Genomic DNA, 21,354 nt, shown 5'->3' on the forward strand with positions numbered 1-21,354 from the left:
TCAGATCCCTCGACTACAAAACCAATGGGCTGTTGTACATACACTTTTTCTTGAAATTCCCCATGTAAAAATGCACTTTATCGAGCTGGTGCACAATCCAACCATGATGGTAGCCAAAGCAACCTTACATCAAATGGTAGTCATACGGGATGTAGGAGCACATATCTCCTCATAATCAATGCCATTCTCATGCGCATAGTCTTTTTCCACAAGCCTTTGCTTTATACTTATTAGTGGATCCATCCGCTTTTCTTTTCAGCTTATAGATCCACTTTATACCATTGGCTTTCTTTCCAACAGGCTATGCCACTAAATCCGATGTTTGATTCTTTATGATAGAATCAAATTGAGCTTGCATTGCTGCCATCCAATGCACATCTTGTTGTGCATCCTCAAAACAATCAGGCTCCTCATCATCTAGTGTGTGTGCTACCATAACAAACTCCATTGTATTAGCATGATCATGTATACGGTCTTGTCTTCTAGTACGGCCAGCAATAGGAGCATCCAAACAATTATCTTTCATAGTCTGCAAGTACCATCTAGGCATGTGCCTAGCTTCATGACTATGTACAAGCTCTTGCTAAATCTCAAATTCAGCATCTTGCTGAATATTCAGATCAGCCATCGGCTGAATTTCTACATTGCTCAATGGAGCAGTTGGCTGAACATTATGTTCATTTACTAAAGCTCCAGCTGTGTCATTAAAAGAAATGGGTAGCAGCTGTCACAACTCTATAGAAACAAAATTTGTATCCTTTTTCATTAATTTGTCTATATAATGATTTATTAAATTTGTTTCCTTTGCATTAATTAGATATAAAGAAAAGTGCATGGGAGCTGGCCACTGATGAGTGGTCATAGGTTATGGTGGACCCACGCGGTGGGTTAGAGAAAAGATAGTTCACACTTCCACCTATATGGCCCGATTGGGCGCTTATGACCAGAACTCACACATATTAGGGTTAGACTCGCACACAACAAGGATTGATGCCTTGAAGTGTGGGCTAGATTCGCCACCCCATGTACTGCTGATCAACAATGGAGAAAGGCTGATTTCCTCTCTTTTTTCTCTCATACTGTAAAGAAATCAGTTTTTATCATTGCATAATAGATAATGCATGTGTGTTTGTACATCTTTGCATGATCTTGTGAGAGTGAGAATTACTTCTCCTCACTCTCACAAGATCCTAAGGGACTTGGGTTGAGTAGAAATACATTCCTTCGGGGGGGGCGGGGGGGATTTGCCCATCTTCAACCCTCAATCTTGTCTCCATTACTTTTACATTTTCATGGCTGTAATTTTGTAAGTAATTTTCATTTTCAGCTTTAAGTGTTCAATCTCTTTTATATTAAATCTTGAAAACAAGCGAATATCATAATTGTTAAGCATACTACGTTGTTCAGGGCGTTTACAGCAGCCCTTCAAACATATCATTTGCAGCCTGATATGTATCAAAACCAGCAAGGGATAATTTTGATTTTTCATAAAAAATCACATCCCTATGGACAAAGTCTTTATTGGAAACAGGATCATATAGTCTATATTCTTTTCTTTCACTACTACACCCTACAAAAATGCATTTGACAGTCTTGTTGCCCAATGTTTTTCTTAGTACTTTGGGAATATGAGCAATACGCATAACACTTTTTAAATCCTTTGTAAGGCATGCTTTAAAACATGACAAGCACACATAACTACTTCCATCCAAAAGCCATGTGGCAAACTCTTAGCTTTCAGCATATATCTGGCCATCTCCACGAGTGACCGGTTCTTCCTTTTTGCAATCCCATTCTGCTATGGAGTATATGCAGTAGTATACTTATGGACAATGCCTTTTTGCTTCAAAAAATTATTCAGCCAGGAAGACATGTATTCTCTCCCCTCGGGTTGAACGGAGAGTCTTAATCTTTCAGCCAGATTGATTTTCGGTAAGTGATACAAAAGCCAAAAAGGCATCATACACCTTTGACTTTTTCACTAATGAGTAGACCCAACAAAAATGAGTAAAGTCATCAATGAAGGTGACAAAATAACAACATCCACCCAATGACTTTATTTGCATATAGGTTCATATACATCCGAATGCATAATTTGTAATTTGGTCGTTGCCTTAAAAGCAACATCATGAGGAAACGAGAATCGATGCATTTTTTCCAAATGCATTTCTCCTAAATATGCTCAGCATCTCTCTCCAAAAGAGATAAGCTATCTAGCATTTCAGTACGCTACATAAGCTTCAAACTACCGTAGTTGATATGTCTCATGCGAGCATGCCATAAATCTTCCCGTAACATGGCAAGAGTAGAAGTAGATGCTAAATAGACTGACTGATTAATCGAATAAGTATCTAACTCATAGAGTCCATGACACAATGTGTGAGTCAAAACCAAAGTCAAGAGTTCTTTATCCTTGACCATGCATTTGTCATTATTAAATGTGACTTGCATACGATACTTTGCTAAAGAAGAAACGGATAAAAAATTCTTCTTTATCCTTGGCAAATATAATGCATCCTCTAAACGGAGGGTAGAGCCATCAATGGCTATCAAGACAATCTCCCCAACACCTCTAACAAGGTAAGATGCATTGTTGGCACATTGTACAAACTTGCCAACCGAAGCTGCAATGACAGAGGAAAACAAATCCTTGCAAAATGTAATGTGCTTATTGGAAGCACCACTGTCAAAGAACCAAGTGCTAGCATCCTTAGTAGAGCTAAATGCTCTATCAGCCCAAGAAGAGTCATAACTGCAAGTGTAAAAACAATAGTCATGGTCTATAACAAAAGACACAAACTTTGTAGTAGTAGAAGATGCATAAAAAACAAACATCCTTGACTCCTTCTCCTTGGCAATGCGCTTCTTATATTTCATGATGTAATGACTTGGCTTCTTACAATAGTGGCACTTGCCCTCTGGCTTGTGTGCCCCCTATTTCTTGTTGCTTTATGAAGTACCTGAACTTTCAGAACTCTGCGGAGCATTTCTAGACGGGTTGCCCTTGCTCTTCTATCTCGCCATAAAAGCCTGTTCAGAGGCTATAACATCCACCCCACTATTCTTTCTTATTTGCTTTTCCTCTGGGAGCAAACTAACTAGTTGAAGAAAGGTAAGTGGCTGTGGAGAAATTCTCATGGTGAGAATTAAGGCCGTGTGAAAGGCCAAATAAGAGGGTAGCAAAGAATTTAGAGTAGTAGAGATCATTTGTGCATCAGAATAATACTCTTCTACACTCATTAACTGCTCAAGCAAGTCCTGAATTTTGTTAAGATGATCTTGCATGGCATCGTTTTCATCCATTGTCACATTCTCAAGCTTTTTTTTCAAAAAAGAGACACGTGTCTTTTTTTTCCAGCAAACATTTGCTCGTGTGAGCCATGCTTCTTGTGAAGAAGCTGTAGACTCTATGTGCGGGATTATAGACCGTTGAATTCCCAATGTAATCATTGACAATGCTCGAGTATCCCATGTGTCCCAAGCTTTGTGCTATTGATATTTGGGGAAATGGTTGAGCTTGCGTAGCCCTTTGACCAGGTCCTCCTATGGGAGGTGTTGCAAGAGCCACAACTTCAAGATGGACTTCCTTACCACTAACATGATTCGAAAGATTTTTTGCAATTAGCACATTCTTCATCATAAAAGACCATAGAGAATAATTATTGCTGTCCAATCTATCCTCCTTGGATACATATGTGAATATATCATTCTATCCTTGATTGGCCATGGTGAACATCATTGTTTCAAGTATCTTGGCCACCAGATCACGCTTCCTGCCGACGCATTGTTGCCCGCCATCGCACCTCCCCCATTCCTCCTGCTGCCGTCATGCCTTCCCCCCCTCTTGGCTGCCATCGTGTCCCTCCTCTCCCCTTCATGGCCGCCAATGCACCTCCCTCCTCCCGCCTGCCTGCCATCACGTTTTTCCCCTCCTCCCAGTAGGCATTGTGACCCCCCCCACCCCCCCCCCCCCCCCCCCCCCCCCCCCCCCCCCCCGCCCTTGCCCCCCCCTTGTTGCTCCCTCCATTTGAGTAATACTCCTCCCTTCGGCAACACAACAGTGTGATTGGTAGGTTCTCAGCAGGGACGTACAATGGAAAGCTCTGGTTAGATGTCGGTGCACTCTGTGAGTGTCCCCCAGTCAAACACTTTTGCGTCGTCCTCTCTAAGGAATAACTCTTAGCCGTTCACGCCACAGAGCTGGAGCTAAAAGAAACGACGATATTTGGTCATGTTGTAGGACACTCTCCATCTAGGGCCTAGCTGTGGGATTGGCTTCACTCCACGTTGCGCATTGGCATAGTACAGATTGTGGAGGCATTTCTCATGGGTCAAGGGATTTTTATGGTACAACTCACCTCGGCAGATGCAGGCCGTGAGCAATTGGCTAGCTCACCCTATGGCCAACACCATCTCCCAATGGATGGGAGAAGAAGGACTAGCACTCTTCTCCCAGTAGTGGCCTGGTTGCATGATGGACATTAATTGATGGGCTGGGGCCGAGGTTCCACATCTGAGCATTATCTTTTGAGCTCCTTCGCAGTGGAGAGCTCCGATGGATGTGATCGAGTGGCCCCTAGCACAGGCGGTCTATTTCTACCTGTGTACAGAGTCACGCCTCTCAGCCCGGCTAATAGATGCCTTGGTGGTACTACCAGGTGCATCTATCACCCCCATGGTCCGCGCCCGAGAGCTACCATGGGGGAATGGAGTTCACCCTCTAGGCCTGCAGCAAAGCGTATCCACATGCTTGGTAGCTCTTCTTCCTCGTCAGCAGCTTCCACACCGAACAGATTCCACATCGAGCAGATGCTTGTTCGGTCAGTCACAAGTTTCCCCATGAGTTTACATCTTGCATTCTAGAATGTGAACAGCCTCCACTATAGTGGGGCACGTGGTTTCAGGAAGTTGATTGTTCGGCAGGAGTCGTAGCTTGCCCTTGCCGGACGGATCGTCATCTTACTTTTGTAGGAGCACAAGCTTACGCCCACCCAAGCCCAACGGGTAGGGAAGGTACTCCCAAGCAGTTCACACACCTACTAGGAGCACGCCATCGGTGCCCACGGCAGGAGTGGAGGCATATCCACCTCTATTGGCGCGAGCCTCACCATGTGTGTACGGGACCATGGGTTGATTGTGGCATAGAGGGTTCTACGTTGAGTCGAGTAGTATGCCACAAGGACATGAAAATTTGATGCTTTGCTTATGCTTAATTGACATTTGATTAAAGGATTAATCAAATGTGTAATTAAAAGATGCACATGTGTTGTACATGTGAGGTGCAAGCTACTTTTTCACAGTTGAAGGCCCAAGGACCCTGTGAAAAAGATGGGTGTCAAAGGCAAAAGTTGTAACAAGTTACACTTGTTAGATTCTAGGTGAATTTTGGTGTCAGTTTTCCCCTAGGACCATTAATTGGCCATTAAGTGTCAGTGGTGACACTAGGGACTAGGTATTAATTAATGGATTAATGCTTGTCCAAGGGTCAATTAATGCATGGACCACTTTGGGTTGCAAATGGCCTAGTCAATTAATTTTTGGATGAGCAAGGTCAATTATCTGGCCATGGATTAGGGGCTGAATTAATTTTCAGAATTAATTAATTCTGAAAATTAATTAAATTGCTGGAAATTGTTGAAAATGTATTAAGAAAGCTGCCACTTGGCAAAACTTTCCCATGCAAGTGGGGAAAAGGCTAAATAGGGCTGAAAGGAGAGGGAAATCTCGTTTTTTCATTTTGGAGCTGTTGGAAAGAGGTGTTGGTGGACTATTGCTGCTAGCTTTTGGGGCCAATTCCTAGCCATTGGAGACCATTTTGGTGATGGAGATTGCATATTCTTGACCTTGGGAAGCTGGCAATTGCTGCTGATGCACTTTCTCCTGAAGATCACAGTCTCTGATGCTCCTAATGTTGTTGGTGCATCTGTTTGGGGTTGGTACAGCAAGGCAGCAGCTGATTTTGATCAGTTCTTCGCGACAAATCTCAGAATTTTCTCTCTCTACAGCATTCTCTCATCTCCTTCAGCCTATGCTCAGCCATTCTCAGCAATTCTTAGCCATTTGGAGGAGATTTCAGCCATTTTTGGTGGCCTGATCTATAATTTCTGCAGTAAACCCTAATTTACAGCAGAAATTAGGGTGTAGCAGCCACCTTGGGATCCATGCCAGAGATTGAAGGCTTAAGGGACTGAAATCAGCAGCTGATAATTGAAGATTATCAAGGGATTTCAAGAGCCGTCCCACCTCGAATTGATTTGGAGCAGCATTTGGCTAACCAAGGGTCAAATTGGAGAAGAAGTCTTGGGTGAATCAAGGGGCAAATGACCCAAAAGGCTTGCTGGTCATTTATGACAGCAAGAGCAATTGGTTAGCAGGAGGAGATTGAAGAATCTCAAGTTGTACTCCTTCCAATTGAATGAAAGCTAAAGAAATACCTCAAGGGGCACCAATTTTGGGGCCAACAGGAAGTCTACAGTCCAAGAATGTTACGGTAAAGTGTGTATTTCATTTTATATGCATTTATTTATTGCTGTAATTAGCTCTTAAATCAGGTTATCACCACCCATTTCAAGAAGGAAGGCTGGTTTCATAGTATTTGCCATGAGGTAGCCCTACATGCTAAGCAGCATAGCTCGGAGGAGGAGAGAGGACTCTGGCGGGACCTAGTAGCCATAGAGAGACTACTACAGGAGGCACCAGGGGATCCCATCCTCCTCGCACAGGAGGTGCGCACACGAGCAGCCCTCGTTGGCCTAGAGGACAGGCGCTTAGAGTTTTCATTCCGCACCTCAGCAACCTTTTGGGCGAGGAAGGGGGATGCAATATGCAGAGAGTTTTTCTAGGTGAACCAGCCCTGCACCTTAGGAGAGTAGATACACAGCCTTCGGGATCAGTATAGTCCAGATGAGGTGATGGAGATTGCCATTGACTACTACAGGTGCCTTTTCCAACAGGAGACAACCCTAGCTAGAGGATAATGATGTAGATAGCAGGTCTGGGATAATGACCCCCCTGGACCCCTTCATAGAGAAGGAACTTCAGGAGGCTTGCCATGCACAGGATGGGTAGAAATGCTTGGGAGAGGATGGCTTTTCTAAGACCTTTTAGACTACCTACCGGGAGGTGGTGAAGGACCCCTTACGATTGGCATTTCCAGGAGATGTTCAACTCAGGAAGGATGCCAGGGAGTCTATCGGCAGGTCTTATTAGTCTCCTGCCCAAAGGGGGAGGAGACTGGTTGGAGCTATCCCAGTGGATACCGATCATCTTGTTGTCAGTAGTCTACAAGGCACTGGCAGAGATGATTGGTAGGCGACTTTGCCCTGTGCTTCCAGACATCATTCATGACACATAGACAGGCTTTGTCCATGATAGGAGCATCCTAGACAATGTCTTCACCTTCTTTGAGGCAATAGATTGGGCCCAACACAGTGGTCAAGGATTGGCGGTACTACTACTGGATTTAGAGAAAGCCTATGACAAGGTTGACTGGGATTTCTTAGAGGGCACCATGGTAAGGTTGGGCTTTCCCTAGGCATGGATTTGTGGGGTCTTGGCACTTTACATATCAGCTACCAGTAGGGTTCTCATAGGTGGCAGGCGAGGGGAGGAGTTTCAGTTGGAGAGATCGGTCCGGCAGGGCTGCCCTCTGGCCCCGTATATATCCCTACTCTTTGCAGAGGCGATGTCACACTTTCTCAGGTCACGTGTGAGCAGGTTACATGGCCTCCGACTTCTGGTGAGAGATGAGACGGAGCTGTTAGACTCAGAGTATGTAGATGATACAACACTCTACATAGAGGACGATGAGCTAATGCTGGAGAGAGTAAGACTAGCTCTCGAGGTGTTTTGCACTGCAACGGGAGCAAAAATCAACCGGTGAAAGTCTGTTGGTTTCTCGATGGACTCGAAATCCAGCACGAAGTGGGGCGTCCACTTGGGATTTAGATGGGTGTGCAAAGGATAGACGGTCCGTTACCTAGGATTCCAAGTGGGACTCGACATCACTCCTGCCTAGTAGTTTGCTCTTGTCCTCGACTCTATTCGGAGGAGGTTGACCTACTAGAGTACAACATGGCTTTCCCTAGCAGGCCGAGCCCTGGTCGTTAACCAGGTCCTCCTAGCGATGGCTTGGTACATTGCCTCGTGTTGGTGCTTCTCTTCATCCTGTGTAGTTCAGCTTCGCTGCCTAGTGCGGAATTTTCTTTGAGCTGGGTCAGACTATTCTAGGGACTCCCGGGCCAAGGTGGCGTGGGCAACCTTCATTTGGCATTGGTGAGAGGGAGGGCTTGGGATCATAGACGTAGAGTATCAAAGTCTTGTCCTTTTGGGCAAGATAGTAGTCTGCGGCTTCACACCAGGAGGGTAGACATGGAAGGCCCTATTGCAGGAGGGTCTCTAGGAGTGTAGACCAAGGCTTGGCGGTGATTGGAGGCTGTCCTTGAGATGGATCTTCACGACAGCCCAGATCACGCCCCCTAGATCCTCCTTCCTATGCAGCTTACTTCGTGTGTGGTAGGGCCTTCGTAAGGCCCTAATTTAGAGCCCCCTAGTATGCCATGAGGAGATAGACTGCCAGTCGGTGATTTGGAACCCCCAGGTCAGAGATCGGGATGGTATACAGATTGGCGAGCGCCCCCACATCCAGTGGGCTGGTTGGGAGGCCGGCCCGGCTCGTACCATCAGGACATGGCGGGTGGTGTACAGGATGGTGGACCACGAGGTGTTGTAGTGGGCATCAGGTTGCCGGAGAGGAGTTGAGTTGAGGAGAAGGGAGATTGACGCAACAGTACCTTAAGCGTGGCTTGCCCCCCCGATACGAGAGCTAGTAGAGCCCGGTGAGGTGTGGGCCGCTAGGTTTTCACCAACAAGCATCCCCCTACAGATGGCAGGTAGAGTGGGGGGCACCGTAGATGGGACTTTCTTCACCGTGTAGGAGGGGGGGCGTCTGGTCCTTGATAGAGGGTAGCAGGATGAGGGGTTATGTGTCCTTTTGTGGAGGAGGATTTGGGTGGTTAGCCTTTAGGGGAAGACATGGCGTCTAGACCCTTATGTGTTCTGGGAGGAGCTCCAGGAGCGGCACCTCTAGATTTGGGAGGCCAGGCGACTTGATGAGCTGGAGTGGGACACTGGAGAGTGGCTATGGCCAGCCACTGTGGTCGCCAAGAAGCCATCGAGGTTCTTGGAGTACGCAGCTAGGATTGGCAGACACGTACTGATGCAAGAGGACATGGACTGGGCGCCTTCGCGTAGCAGGTACTGGGCGGAGCACAGTATTACGGATGCTTTCCGACGGACTTTCTGGTGCCGCCTATGGGACAGTTGGAGGCCGAGGAGGGTCTCATATTTCTTATGGCTGTTGGCACATGGAGGCCTGGCGGTGGGGAGTTGGTTAGCCCCATTCTCCGCATGCCGCATTCTCCGCCGTATTCTCCGCATTCTCCGCCGTATCTCATGGGGAGCTTTTTGCTGGCAGGTAGTCAGCCAGGGCCGTCACCTTTTGTATGAGGCCGGGATGCAAGACATGATATTCATTATTGAGGATGGGGCTTGTGCAGTGGTCGGTTTGGAGGCTCTACGCATCCGCCAGGTATTGGATCCAACAACGAACCGCTCTGAGGTATGGGAGATCGTAGGGAGTCTTACTGGATGGCACATCTAGAAGGTGCGGTGTCAGGAGATCCCCCCCCAACAAAATGGCTTCTTGCTCCCATCTCCCCCCCAAACCGCCTTGAGAGGCTTGTACACATGATTTATTTATGACCTTGCACCAGCTCCAGCTAGTCTGTTGAGCATGAGCATCTTGTTGTAATCAGTCTTTTCGAGTAATACAATCAGCCACATTTTATTTGCAAAAAAATAAAAATAAAAAATCCAACAGTCTTGCAGTGAAAGTGGAAAAGATACTGCCCCTGACACGTGTTGGTGTCTTGCAGGTATTGTGCAAACTTACTGTGGAAAAAAAAATGTGGTCTTGACACATCACATTGATTAAACAATGCTCTTTCACATCTAAGTGTAGCTAGATTTCTGGCTGTCCCAGATACCTCGAGATCTTGTATCTGGAGCTAGATATCTCTGATTGATTTTGTCACATCAAAGGGTTTAAAGGAAAGCGTACTCAGATGCTCACATTATTTTATGATAAGTGAAAAAGATTTAGGTTGATTGTATCCAAGATTCAGTAAACAAGGTTGTATATGCTTTGACTGGTCCGTCTCTAGAAAATAAGAAAACATGTTTGTCACAATGATTTTATTAGTTTTTCATGTTTTGACAACTTAACATACATTTTAGAGAAACTGTTAACAAAACTGAAAAATCCATTTTGTGCTACTCCCCAAATACATTTTCATCATGAGAAGGTGCAAAACAGGTGGCTAGTCATTTTGTGGGACCATGGGCCAGAGACAATTTGAGCTATCAAGAGGAAGGAAGGTCAAATCCTGCCAGGGCTGCAGCATATTGCTTAATGAGGTTCCAGAAGATCTGCGAGGCAGGGCCAAGGCAAATACCACCACTGCATGCCGAGATAAGTGCAGTAGAGGTTTGTGCCTGAGAGTTGGTGTTAACTTTTCTTACTTAAGATAAGGCTCCATATGTGTGCCATGTGTTTTATATCTTTCTTTAATGTCAGGTACAGTAATGTGAAAATTGAGAAATCTGTGTTTATTATCTTTCTTCAATGTCAGAAATAGTAATGTGAAAATTGAGAAATCTTTTACTTTTCGTACTTATATGTCATGCTACCTGCTGTGAGATTAAAGCCTGGTCACAGTTGGAAAGGCTGTGTGGTTTCCTAAAGACTGGTGAAGGTGTTTTGCTTTGATCTATAAAAACTGGTGAGATGATTTTAAGGTCTCCAGTTCTCATTGCATCTAACTATTTTTCATGTTTTCTTGTATCAGAGAATGGAAGAAATTAAAGTGAACATCTACCTACCAGACGACACTTTTAAGGTGATTGTTACTCTAGCTACAAGCTGTCAGCATAGTGAGCTGCGAAAGTAGATGTTTTTATATTCATATTAGGTGAAGGAAACTTTTATTTGTCTTACTTTCTGGTAGGGTGAATTTGATTGGAGATACTCAAAGTGGTAAGTGGCAGCATTCTAGACACATGGTCACAGTGCTTATACAACATGTCATTTGCATGTCAGAATCCATGTAATATTAGCATTAATTTTAATGTTTATGTTAATTCCGATATTCCTCTCTTTTCTTGTGTTGTTGATTGAGATGCTTTTACCCCACATGGTCTTGTCATCTGATTGCCATGATATCTTCTTATGCATTTTTGTTGTTGAGTACCTTTCTGCTTGAGTTGATGACATAGCTACTAGCTTTCCAGTCTTTACATTTGCATCAGACCCAGCACTAGTTTGAGAAACATTGGTAAGAAATGCAGACAGGTTGACTAGACTTGGGAGGAGGGCTTAGTTGAGCAGGATCATAGAAATTGTAGCTGCTGTGAAGAAATGCTCTAAACACAGAAAACACAAAACCAATCGTACGACAAAGCACAAATTGATAAACATAGAACACAATTAGGGTTAGGGTAATTCAGAGACAGTGAACACAATAAATAATGAAGGGAAATGACTACTGAATATACAATGCTCATGCAGCAAACACACTATGCAGTGAATACTGAACCTCTCGTATCTCAAGGATCAAGGTAAGTCTTACAGGATGGCACATTTGGAAGGCATGTTGTCAGGTGGTTTTTGGTGGGGAGTGCCTTTCAGTATATGCGACTTTGGCAGAGCTTTGGACCTAAATCATCCACTCCTTCCGTAGCCGGTGGGACTAGGTACAGGGCGAGTCTCGAGCTTGTCAGGAACTCCGTCTTCACTTTTTGTGCACTTGGGGCGTCCATAACTCGTTCTTCATGATGCAGGTGGGCAGCCCCAGATGGCGATACATCCCCCCTCCATGGCTTCTTGCCCCCATTCCCCCCACACTGGCTTGAGAGGCTTGTATACATGATGGATTTGTGATTTGCATCAGCTCCAGAGCTAGTCTGTTGAGCATGTGCACTTCGTAGTATTCAGCCTTATGAGTAATATAATTAGCCACATTTTGCTTGCAAAAAAGAAGAAGGATCAAGGTAGAGATTATGAGCTAGAGAGTGTGTCGTACAGCGAATGGATCCCGAAACACAGCAAGGTAGCCTCCGTGTGTTGAACACCAGCTAATGCAGCCACAAAAGACTGGATTTGATGTAGACAGGTAGGAGAGAGAATATGCAGCAAACACAAATCTGTTGATAAGAGAGAAAACCTGGCTATAGCCATAGGATGCAAATGCAATCAGCCTAATGTGGGTAACAAGGTGCGGAGTGTAGGCGACAGTGAGGATGACCTTGCGAAGGAAAGAGAAGATCAAACACAGGCAGTCTGGTTAAGGCAACAATACCTAGATGATGCCAACAGCTCTAGAAGGCCCTGGTGACAATAAACGCAACTTGAATGATGAGCCAGCTGGTGGAGATGGACACCTGGCAGCAAATGCAAATTTGGTAGTGATGGATTTGTAGACAATAGCCAGATTTTTTTTTTGCAAGTAAAATGTGGCTGATTATATTACTCAAAAAAACTTTTACAATGGAGTGCTCATGCTCAACAGACTAGTTGGAGCTGATGAAAGTCACAAGTACATCATGTATACAAGCCTCTCAAGGCGGTCTGGGGGAGATGGGGGCAAGAAGCCATGGAGGGGGAGACAATAGCTAGATATGGGTGATGGAGACTGGAATCAAGCGCCAAATGGTGACACAACAAAGAGAAGCTTCGACCGCAATGTCCTTCACAAATGGGGCGTGGGTAGTAGGGGTATGGTTCTTGAAACATGCAAAAACGAGAATGAGGGATGTGGTGGGTTGGATGTCTTTTTATAGAAAGTTTGGGGCACCCAAATTAGGGTTTTTCATGTGGCACAATAACTCTCTAGGATCACATTTCTTTTCTCAGGCCCAAAACTAAGCTAGGCGAAATAAGCTCTTTTTGTTTATTTTTCTTGTATCCCGACTCCCGAGGCATCCCATCCCAAAGCAATTAGGGCATCAGGCAAAGGGTGTACATCGGCTACCTAGTGATCTACCAAGACTACAGAGGCGGTGGTTATCTTACCAAGGGAGCCCAATCGATTATCCCAGAGAGGCCAAGGCATTGGATCAAGGATGCTCATTGACTACCTAGGGGATTGCTAAGTCCTGCAAAGGCAGATGAAATCAACAATGGATTGTCTTTTTTTCTTAGGCCTTTGGTTTAGTTTATCACAAGATTAAGCATTAAGTGAGGGTTTCAAATCAGTGTTCGTCCCATTGATCACTATGCTTCGAAGTAAGGGATATAAGGATGGATACTCCTATTACCTTCATAAAATAGGCAAAACAATCCCACACACAACTTGCAAGTAAAATGTGGCTAATTATATTACTTAGAAAACTGATTACAACAGAGTGCTCATGCTCAACAGACTAGTTGGAGCTGATGAAAGTCACAAGTACATCATGTATACAAGCCTCTCAAGGCGGTCTGGGGGGGATGGAGGCAAGAAGCCATGGAGTAGGGGTGTATCGCCATCTGGGGCTGCTTGCTTGCATCACGAAAAACAGGTCCTTGCCGCCCCAAGTGCGCATGAAATGACATCGGAGCTCTTGACGAGCCTTGGATTCACCCTGCACCTGATCTCATCGGTCGCGGAGAGAGTGGATGATGGAGGTTCAGAGCTCTGCTAAGGTTGCCCCTGTACTAAAAGTCTCTCTCTGCCGAAAGCCTCCTGACATCGCGCCTTCTAGATATGCCAACCACTAAGACTCCCTATGATCTCCCATACCTCAGAGCGGTCTACTGTGGGCTCCAGTACCTGGCGGATGGGTAGAGCCTCCAAACCGATCACTGCATCAGTACGTGTCTACCAATCCTGGTTGTGTACTCCAAGAATCTCGGTGGCTTCTTCGCGACCGCTGTGGCTGGCCATAGCCACTCTCCCGGGTCCCACTCCAACTCATCAAGTGGCTTGCCCTCCCAGATCTAGAGTGTTGAGCTAAAATATGCATTACTTGTTGATTAGCCTCTTAAACAGCCCCAAAACACACTAAAAATGCTCTTTTAGAGTTAAATCCTAAAACAGGGAGCGGTTCGAGAGAGTTTAGTGGAAACTCTAATTTTTGGGGCGCCCTTCCACATCTATAAATAGACAGGCTGCCCCCATTCAGCCATCATCCTTGTTTGCAGGTTACACCAGCCCACACACCCTCTGCTGCTGTTGGCACCCAGTTTCCAGCTTGCAGCCCGCCTTCATCTGCTGTCCAGCCATCATGGACTGCAGACACATTATCTTCAACTTGTCCATTGCTGTAGGCGACAGCTCTCAGCTGCTGGCGACTGCTCCAGACTGTCCCAGACTGCTGTTCAGCCTGCTGTCCATCATCTCCAGGGTCAGCCAACCTGCGTTTTCAGCATTGCAGGCCCTGACACTCTCAGACACTATTTCAGCCTGCTATTTACAGCAGATTGTGTGCAGTTTCCAGCCTTCGATTGGTGGTACACTGCTGTGTTTACCAGTTTCCAGCCTCCAGAGTGCTGTGTTTTGGTGACTAGCCTGCTGCCATTCACTATTCAGTACTCCTACACTCCGACTGGTGGTCACAGACTAAGGATCCGTCTTCGGTGGACGTCACACTCCGACATTACTCTGCCCTTGAGCACACTGTACACTCTTACATTCATTTACAACATTCATTCACTTTAGAGTTGTGTTCTCTCTCTCCTTTCTTCTGTTTGTGTTTGAGTTTTGAGTTTTGCGTTTAGGGTTTGAGTTTTGAGTTTTCCGTTTAGGGTTTGAGATTTTCCCTCTGTGTCTGTGTCTGTTTCTTTGTGTTTCTGTCATGGTCATACACTCTGTGTGTCCTTAGTGCAAACCCTAGTAGTTTCCTTCACATGGTATTAGAGCCGATGCTCTTGTAAAGAGTATCTTGCGAATATTATGGAGAGCTAGTCTTTGTGCGAGGTACACAATACGACTCGTAACCGAATCACAATGTCCCAGACACGTTCTTCTCCAATTCCTATGATGTCTTATCAGGCTTCTCCATCATTGGAGGCCCTGAGACGGCATTATGGACTCGGTGACGAGGATGACACTCCACCTTCACCAGATTTCACTAACATGACAGAGGAGGAATTTGAGGAGTACTATTGCAACAAGTATGGTGATGTTTACACCCCTCCTACCAGTTTTGCTACCACATTCGGACCGGTTGGTGAGGCTGGCTACCTCTCCGATCATGGAGGACATACGACATTCGGAACGTCTGGCGATCCATCTTCATCATCTCAGCAAGGTCCAATGTCAGGTTTGTACAATTCTTTTGTGTTGCAAGAATCAAAACCCTCGCCTGTTTTTTCTTTTGAGGTACAGGATCTGGATGGCTTTGCGTATATGAACTTCAATAGAGGGGACTCACGAAGTAGATGAAATTCAGGTATATCTACAGCTTCTGTTTCATTGTATATCACACATACTTCTCGCTTTCCTCCCATTCCACCCTCTTCTATATCACACCTCTCATCATCTTTCCAAAACCTTGGATTACACTCCACATCTGCATCACACACCCTAGGGGTTGGATTTTCCATCTCCGCTCCTAGCACCTTTTCCTTCTCCACCCCATTCTCTACCTCTTTGTACCATGATACTTCGTTAGGGAGAATGCCACCCTTTAACACAGTGCCTCTCACCTTTCAGCACATGAGCACATCCATAACTCCTGGGATGATTGTGATGGGCATCCCCCTCACTATCCCCAGCTTCACATCTCCCATGACTACTCATACGCAGGGGTTTCCATCCTTAGCTTATGGTGCGCCTTCACACTCTCCTTGGGTTACACCTATGGAGGGATTCCCATCTTCTGCTCACCGTGTTCTCGTCCCACCTCCTTGGGTTCCTCATGTGGCTACCATGCCCATGCCTAGTCAACCCATCCCTACCTATGGATTCACCTTGCACACTACATGCATGCCTGGTGGGCACTTTGGGGCCCATTCCCAAGTGTACTCCACTTTCCCATCCTACCCACACTACACTTTTTCATACTATCCATCTCCGAGCACTACCACTCCTGTTGCAATGGCTAAGAATGCCTTTACGGATAGACACGTTTTAACGGGTCAAATTTCATGACTTGGTCTAATTTCATGCGACAAGTGCTTGAGTCTCAGGGTCTTTGGAACCTCGTCATTGGTCTAGAGTCTATGCCGGACTAGCTCACCTTGATTACATCCGTCAATGGAGAGCCCGCAATGCCATAGCCAATGTTGAGCTGATGCAAGGATTGCTTCTTGAGTTTCACTCTTAGCTGTAGCACTTACCGCTCGCGTCAGAGCATTGGAGTTACCTTCTCGACCGCTATGTGGCTCATGATCGTACTTGGCGCATCAATCTCGACTTTGAGCTTCAAGAGTCCTCTATTAAGGAAGGGGATGATCTGAAAGTCAAGCTGGCTGAATATAGGCGGTTACTTGCCGAGTTCGATACTAGTGGCTCTCCAAAGCCAGATGACAATCAGGTTACATTTTTCTTGAATAAGTTGCCCGACAAGTACTTCAATTTTGTTCACCACATCATCTCTTGACCTAGATTGCCAACCTTCTACGAGTTTGAGTGCCAGTTCTTTGGTTACGCGAGGTTATATGATCAAGTCCACAAAAAATCCTCATCACAGCCTTATTCAGAGTAGAGGGGGTTGGTTGCCTCTTCTTCGGGAGAGGGACAACCCCTAGTGGCAAGAACTCACTAGATGCAAAGGCAAGCCAATCAAAGGGTGACTCCTCTTCTTCAGATGGAACCAAAGAATCTAGACCTATCTAGCAGTAACTCCCTAAGAAAAACCGGTTTTGCACACATTGCCAGAGAGCAGGCCATGTGGACGAGGAGTGTCACTCCAAGGCCCAAGGTCTTCCGCCTAAAAAGCCTTAGCAAACCGCTATGACTGCACAGTCCAATGGGGTTATGCCTTCCACTTCTGCTTCATCTGGTCCTTTAGCACCCGCTGTTTGCTGCTGGACATGTGGCTCGAGTACAGTCTCAGCAGCCCGTCTCTTTCACTACCCTTGAGAGACTGGCTGATTGGTCGGCAGGTTTCGATCCCGTTGCACTTCATGCATCCATCTCACCTTCCTCTCCACCTCGTCAGGCGTTCCCTTGGCAGATCCCTGCTACTGGACATCCGCGATTATAGCCACCTTCTTCGACTCGCATGCCTCTAGGTCCTTTCGGATACCCTAGGTCAGTCTAGCATTCATTTTTCACTCTTAGAGTCGGGAAAATAGAATTCTTTATCCCTAATTTTTCCATTTTTTTATCTTCCGTTGCATTTACTCACACACATGGATACCTCATCACCTATTTTTCCTCGCCATCGACACCTTGAGTGGATGGGTTAGCTTGTACTGTTTTGTGATGTGTTGGGTATACCCTCCCTACTTCCATCTTTAGGGTCACTTTTACTCAATCGGCCGCATCCCATCAAATTTACTTTAGTTATTCCCACAAAAAAAAAAAAAAAAAAAAAAAACATTCCATGTAGTTTCATCCGCCTTTGTAGGGCTTGGTAGGCCACTGGGCAGCCGACGTGCACCCTTTGTTTGATGCCCTGTCCTCTCTGGGGTGACTACTTAGATTCCCTTGGTAAGATAACCATCGCCTCTCTAGTCTTGGTAGGCCATTGGGTAGCCGACGAACACCCTTTGTCCATTGCCTTGGCTGCTTTGGGGTGGGACGCCTTGGGGTACATAAACATCACAATGGCTGGCCTAACCTTTCAACTCAGTTTTGGGCTTGAGAGGGGGTGTTGAGCTAAAATATGCATTACTTGCTGATTAGCCTATTAAATAACCCTAAAATACACAAAAAATGCTTTTTTAGAGTGGTTCGAGAGAGTTCAGTGGAAACCCTAATTTTTGGGACACCCTTCCACATCTATAAATAGACAGGCTGGCCCCATTCAGCCATCATCCTTGTTTGCAGGTTACACCAGCCCACACACCCTCTGCTGTTGGCGCCCAGTTTCCAGCCTGCAGCTTGCCTCCATCTGTTGTCCAGCCATCATCTACTGCAGCCACATTATCTTCAGCCTGTCCATTGCTGTAGGCGACAACTCTCAGCTGCTGGCGACTGCTCCAGATTGTCCCAGACTGCTGTTCAGCCTGCTGTCCATCATCTGCAAGGTTAGCCAGCCTGCATTTTCAGCATTGCAGGCCCTGACACTCTCAGACACTATTTTAGCCTGCTCTTTACAACAGACTGTGCACAATTTCCAGCCTCCGATCGGTGGTATACTACTACATTTACCAGTTTCCAGCCTTCAAATCGCTGCGTTTTGGTGACTAGCCTGTTGCCATTCACTATTCAACACTCCTATACTTTGACTGGTGGTCACAAACTTGGGATCCGTCTTCGGTGGACGTCACACTCCGACATTGCTCTGCCCTTGAGCACACTATACACTCTTACATTCATTTACAGCATTCATTCACTTCAGAGTTGTGTTCTCTCTCTCCCTTCTTCTGTTTGTGTTTGAGTTTTGAGTTTTGCGTTTAGGGTTTGAGTTTTTCCCTCTGTGTCTGTGTTTGTCTCTTTGTGTTCCTGTCGTGGTCGTACACTCTGTGTATCCTTAGTGCAAACCCTAGCAGTTTCCTTCACACAGAGGCGCCACTCCCGAGCTCCTGCTAGAAGACAAAAGGCTCCAGCCGCCATGTCTTCCCCGGAAGGCCAATCACGCGGATCCTCCTCCATGAAAGGACAACTAACCCCTCATCTTGCTGCCCTCTGTCAATGGCCAGACGCCCCCCCTCCTGTACGATGAAGAGGGTCCCAGGTGAAGCATCTCCCACTCTACTTGCCACCATGCCTGCTAGTGAAAAGCTAGTGGCCCATACCTCCCCGAGCTCTATCAGCTCTCGTCTCGGGGGAGCAAGCCACTCTTGAGGTATTGCTACGTCTATCTCCCTTCTGCTCAGCTCTACTCCTCTCTGGCAGCCTGATACTCGCTGCAGTACCTCCTCATCCACCATCGTGTACACCTCCTGCCATGTCTTGATGGTACAAGGGGGGCCGACCTCCTAGCCAGCCCACTAGATGTGGGGGCGCTCGCCAATCTGTGCCCCTTCCCGATCTTTGACTTGGGTGTTCTAGATTACCGGGTGACGATCTATCTCTTGGTGGCAGCCTGGGGGGCTTTGGATTAGGGCCTTATAGAGGCCCTGCCACACGTGGATCAAGCTACGTAGGAAAGGTGATCTGGGTGGGGTGATCTGGGCTGACGTGAAGATCCATCTCAGGGACGGCCTCCACTCATCGCCAAGTCTCGATCTACAGTTTTGAAGACCCTCCTACAATAGGACCTTCAATGTTTGCCCTCCTGGTGTGAGGCCGCGGTTAACTAGTTTGCCCGAGAGGGCCATACTATGATACTCTAGGTCTATGATCCCTAGGCCTCCCTCTGACCAATGCTGTATGATGGTCGCCCACGCCACCTTGGCCCTAGAATCCCTAGAGCCGTCTGACCCGAACCAAAGAAAATTCCGCACTAGGCAGCGAAGCTGCACTACATAGGATGAGAAGGACCAACAGGAGGCAATGTACCAGGCCGTTGCTAGGAGGACTTGGTTAACCATCAGGGCTCGGCTTGCTAGTAAGAGGCGAGCCGCACTCCAGTAGGTCAGCTTCCTCCGAATAGAATCGAGGACTCGGAGAAACTGCTAGGCGGGAGTGATGTCGAGTCCCACCTGGAAACCTTGGTAACCAACGGTCTGCCCTCTGCTCACCCATCTAAATCCCAAGTGGACGCCCCACTCCGTGCTAGAGTCCGGGTCTGTGAGGAAACCGACTGACTTTCACCAGTTGATTTTGGCTCCTGCTATAGAACAGAGCACCTCAAGAGCATCACTTGGATCTTCAATGATATCCATCTTCAAATCATTCTTTGAGACAACTGTGTCCCAAATATTGGATCAAAAAGTCTCTCTTTTTGGCATAAATTTTTGGCATGTAACTTTTCAGTTCCTTGAGTACTACATGAAATATTATTGATGCTGCTTCAATCATGGATATTTTTGCATCCTTGGCCATAGTTTTCATTCTCAACAACCAATCACTAGCTAAATCTCAAGACATATCCTAGCTTATCCGGAATTACCAATTCAAATGAATGCAAAAATGCTAAAGGCTTCTTCACCTCTTTTTGTTTTTCGATCGAGTCTTTTTAATTTTACATCATGGTTTGATCTATGAAGAGCATTGTTACCTAGTGGTAGTGTGACCTGGGAGCTGTATAAAATTGAAGTCAAGAGATGATTATAAACAAAGAGAAAACGTCCAACATCTGGATGGAGACATGCTTAAGTCAGAGTGAGAGGATACAAAGCAGTAGCACGGTCAGTGGATCTGGAGTGTCTTTGCCATCCAGCAAATGTACGCCCTCTTGCTTTTTCAGAGTTTGCAAGGTCTGCAAATTCGAGGAACCCTGCTTTTGAGGTAGGAAACATACCAAGCAAATTGTGATAGAGGGGCCCTCAAAGGCAACTATAGATGATTCTAGCATAGGATAGATAGATTACCATGGCTCAAAAACCCTTGATTTTCTCAATCTTGCATAGGTAACCCAAAGAAAGGGAGATCAATTGTAGTAGTCAAGGAGTATTCCATCATTGTTTGCAGGTGGCTTTCAGATTATTGAGTGCATGGCTCAGCTAGATTACCTTGGGAATTCCCCTGTTGACAAATTTGCAAATGGAGGAGTGCTGGCAGCTAGTGAATTTTGTGATAATGTTGAACTTGCCCATGATAATATTGGTTGTGTTCGCCTTTAACCACAATCCAATTTCTGTTTGGTTGGATTTAAAATTTTGTGAGCTTTTCTAGTAGAGCTGGAAGGTGCAACTGGTGGTAGTGCTGTGTTGGTGGCAAAGACGCAATAAAGGCAGTAGGGGCATTGATGGTTGTGGTGATGGCTGTAACAATGATGGCAACCTGGGTGCGGTGAAACAATTGGTTGTGCTTCTATGCAATTGAGGTTTATGTCCAAAAAGGTTGCTTGCTCAAGGTAAAGAATTAATGATTTTATTAAATATAATGTTCAAACAGCTTTCCCTTTAAAGAAAGGGGTGCACCATATCAAAAAATCTGTGTTCAAAGTTCTGAGTGCTGTTTGTCTGTAGAAAAAAAGAGCTCATGGCAAGTTTGTGCATGCTTATTGGTCAGACTGCATTGATAAACTCTAGCTTGCTGCAAGATGATAATATGATATGGAAAACTAAATGTGATGGCAAGAAACTTGATCGTCATT

General features: G+C 45.9%; 1 protein-coding gene across 7 annotated transcripts in view; it reads left to right on the forward strand.

Moving 5' to 3' along the window:
- Window positions 1–21,354, forward strand: part of LOC148011057 (uncharacterized) — a 222,661-nt gene that overhangs the window by 77,186 nt on the left and 124,121 nt on the right. For 5 of the 7 annotated variants that reach the window (XR_015689466.1, XR_015689465.1, XM_087671387.1 and 2 more), the window contains exons 10-11: window positions 10,376–10,546; window positions 10,908–10,958. Coding sequence is in view for 5 of the 7 variants with exons in the window: in XM_087671387.1 (XP_087527513.1) it covers window positions 10,376–10,546; window positions 10,908–10,958 (222 nt within the window). In the remaining 2 variants the exon portion in view is untranslated. Of the gene's footprint in view, window positions 1–10,364; window positions 10,547–10,907; window positions 10,959–20,933; window positions 21,112–21,354 lie in introns of those variants that run through there. The other 2 variants (XM_087671390.1, XM_087671391.1) reach the window with 2 other exon arrangements.

Source organism: Lygodium microphyllum, chromosome 29 (assembly GCF_053477565.2).
Source record: "Lygodium microphyllum isolate KBCC chromosome 29, Lygodium_microphyllum_v1.1.10, whole genome shotgun sequence".
Lineage (NCBI taxonomy): Eukaryota > Viridiplantae > Streptophyta > Polypodiopsida > Schizaeales > Lygodiaceae > Lygodium > Lygodium microphyllum.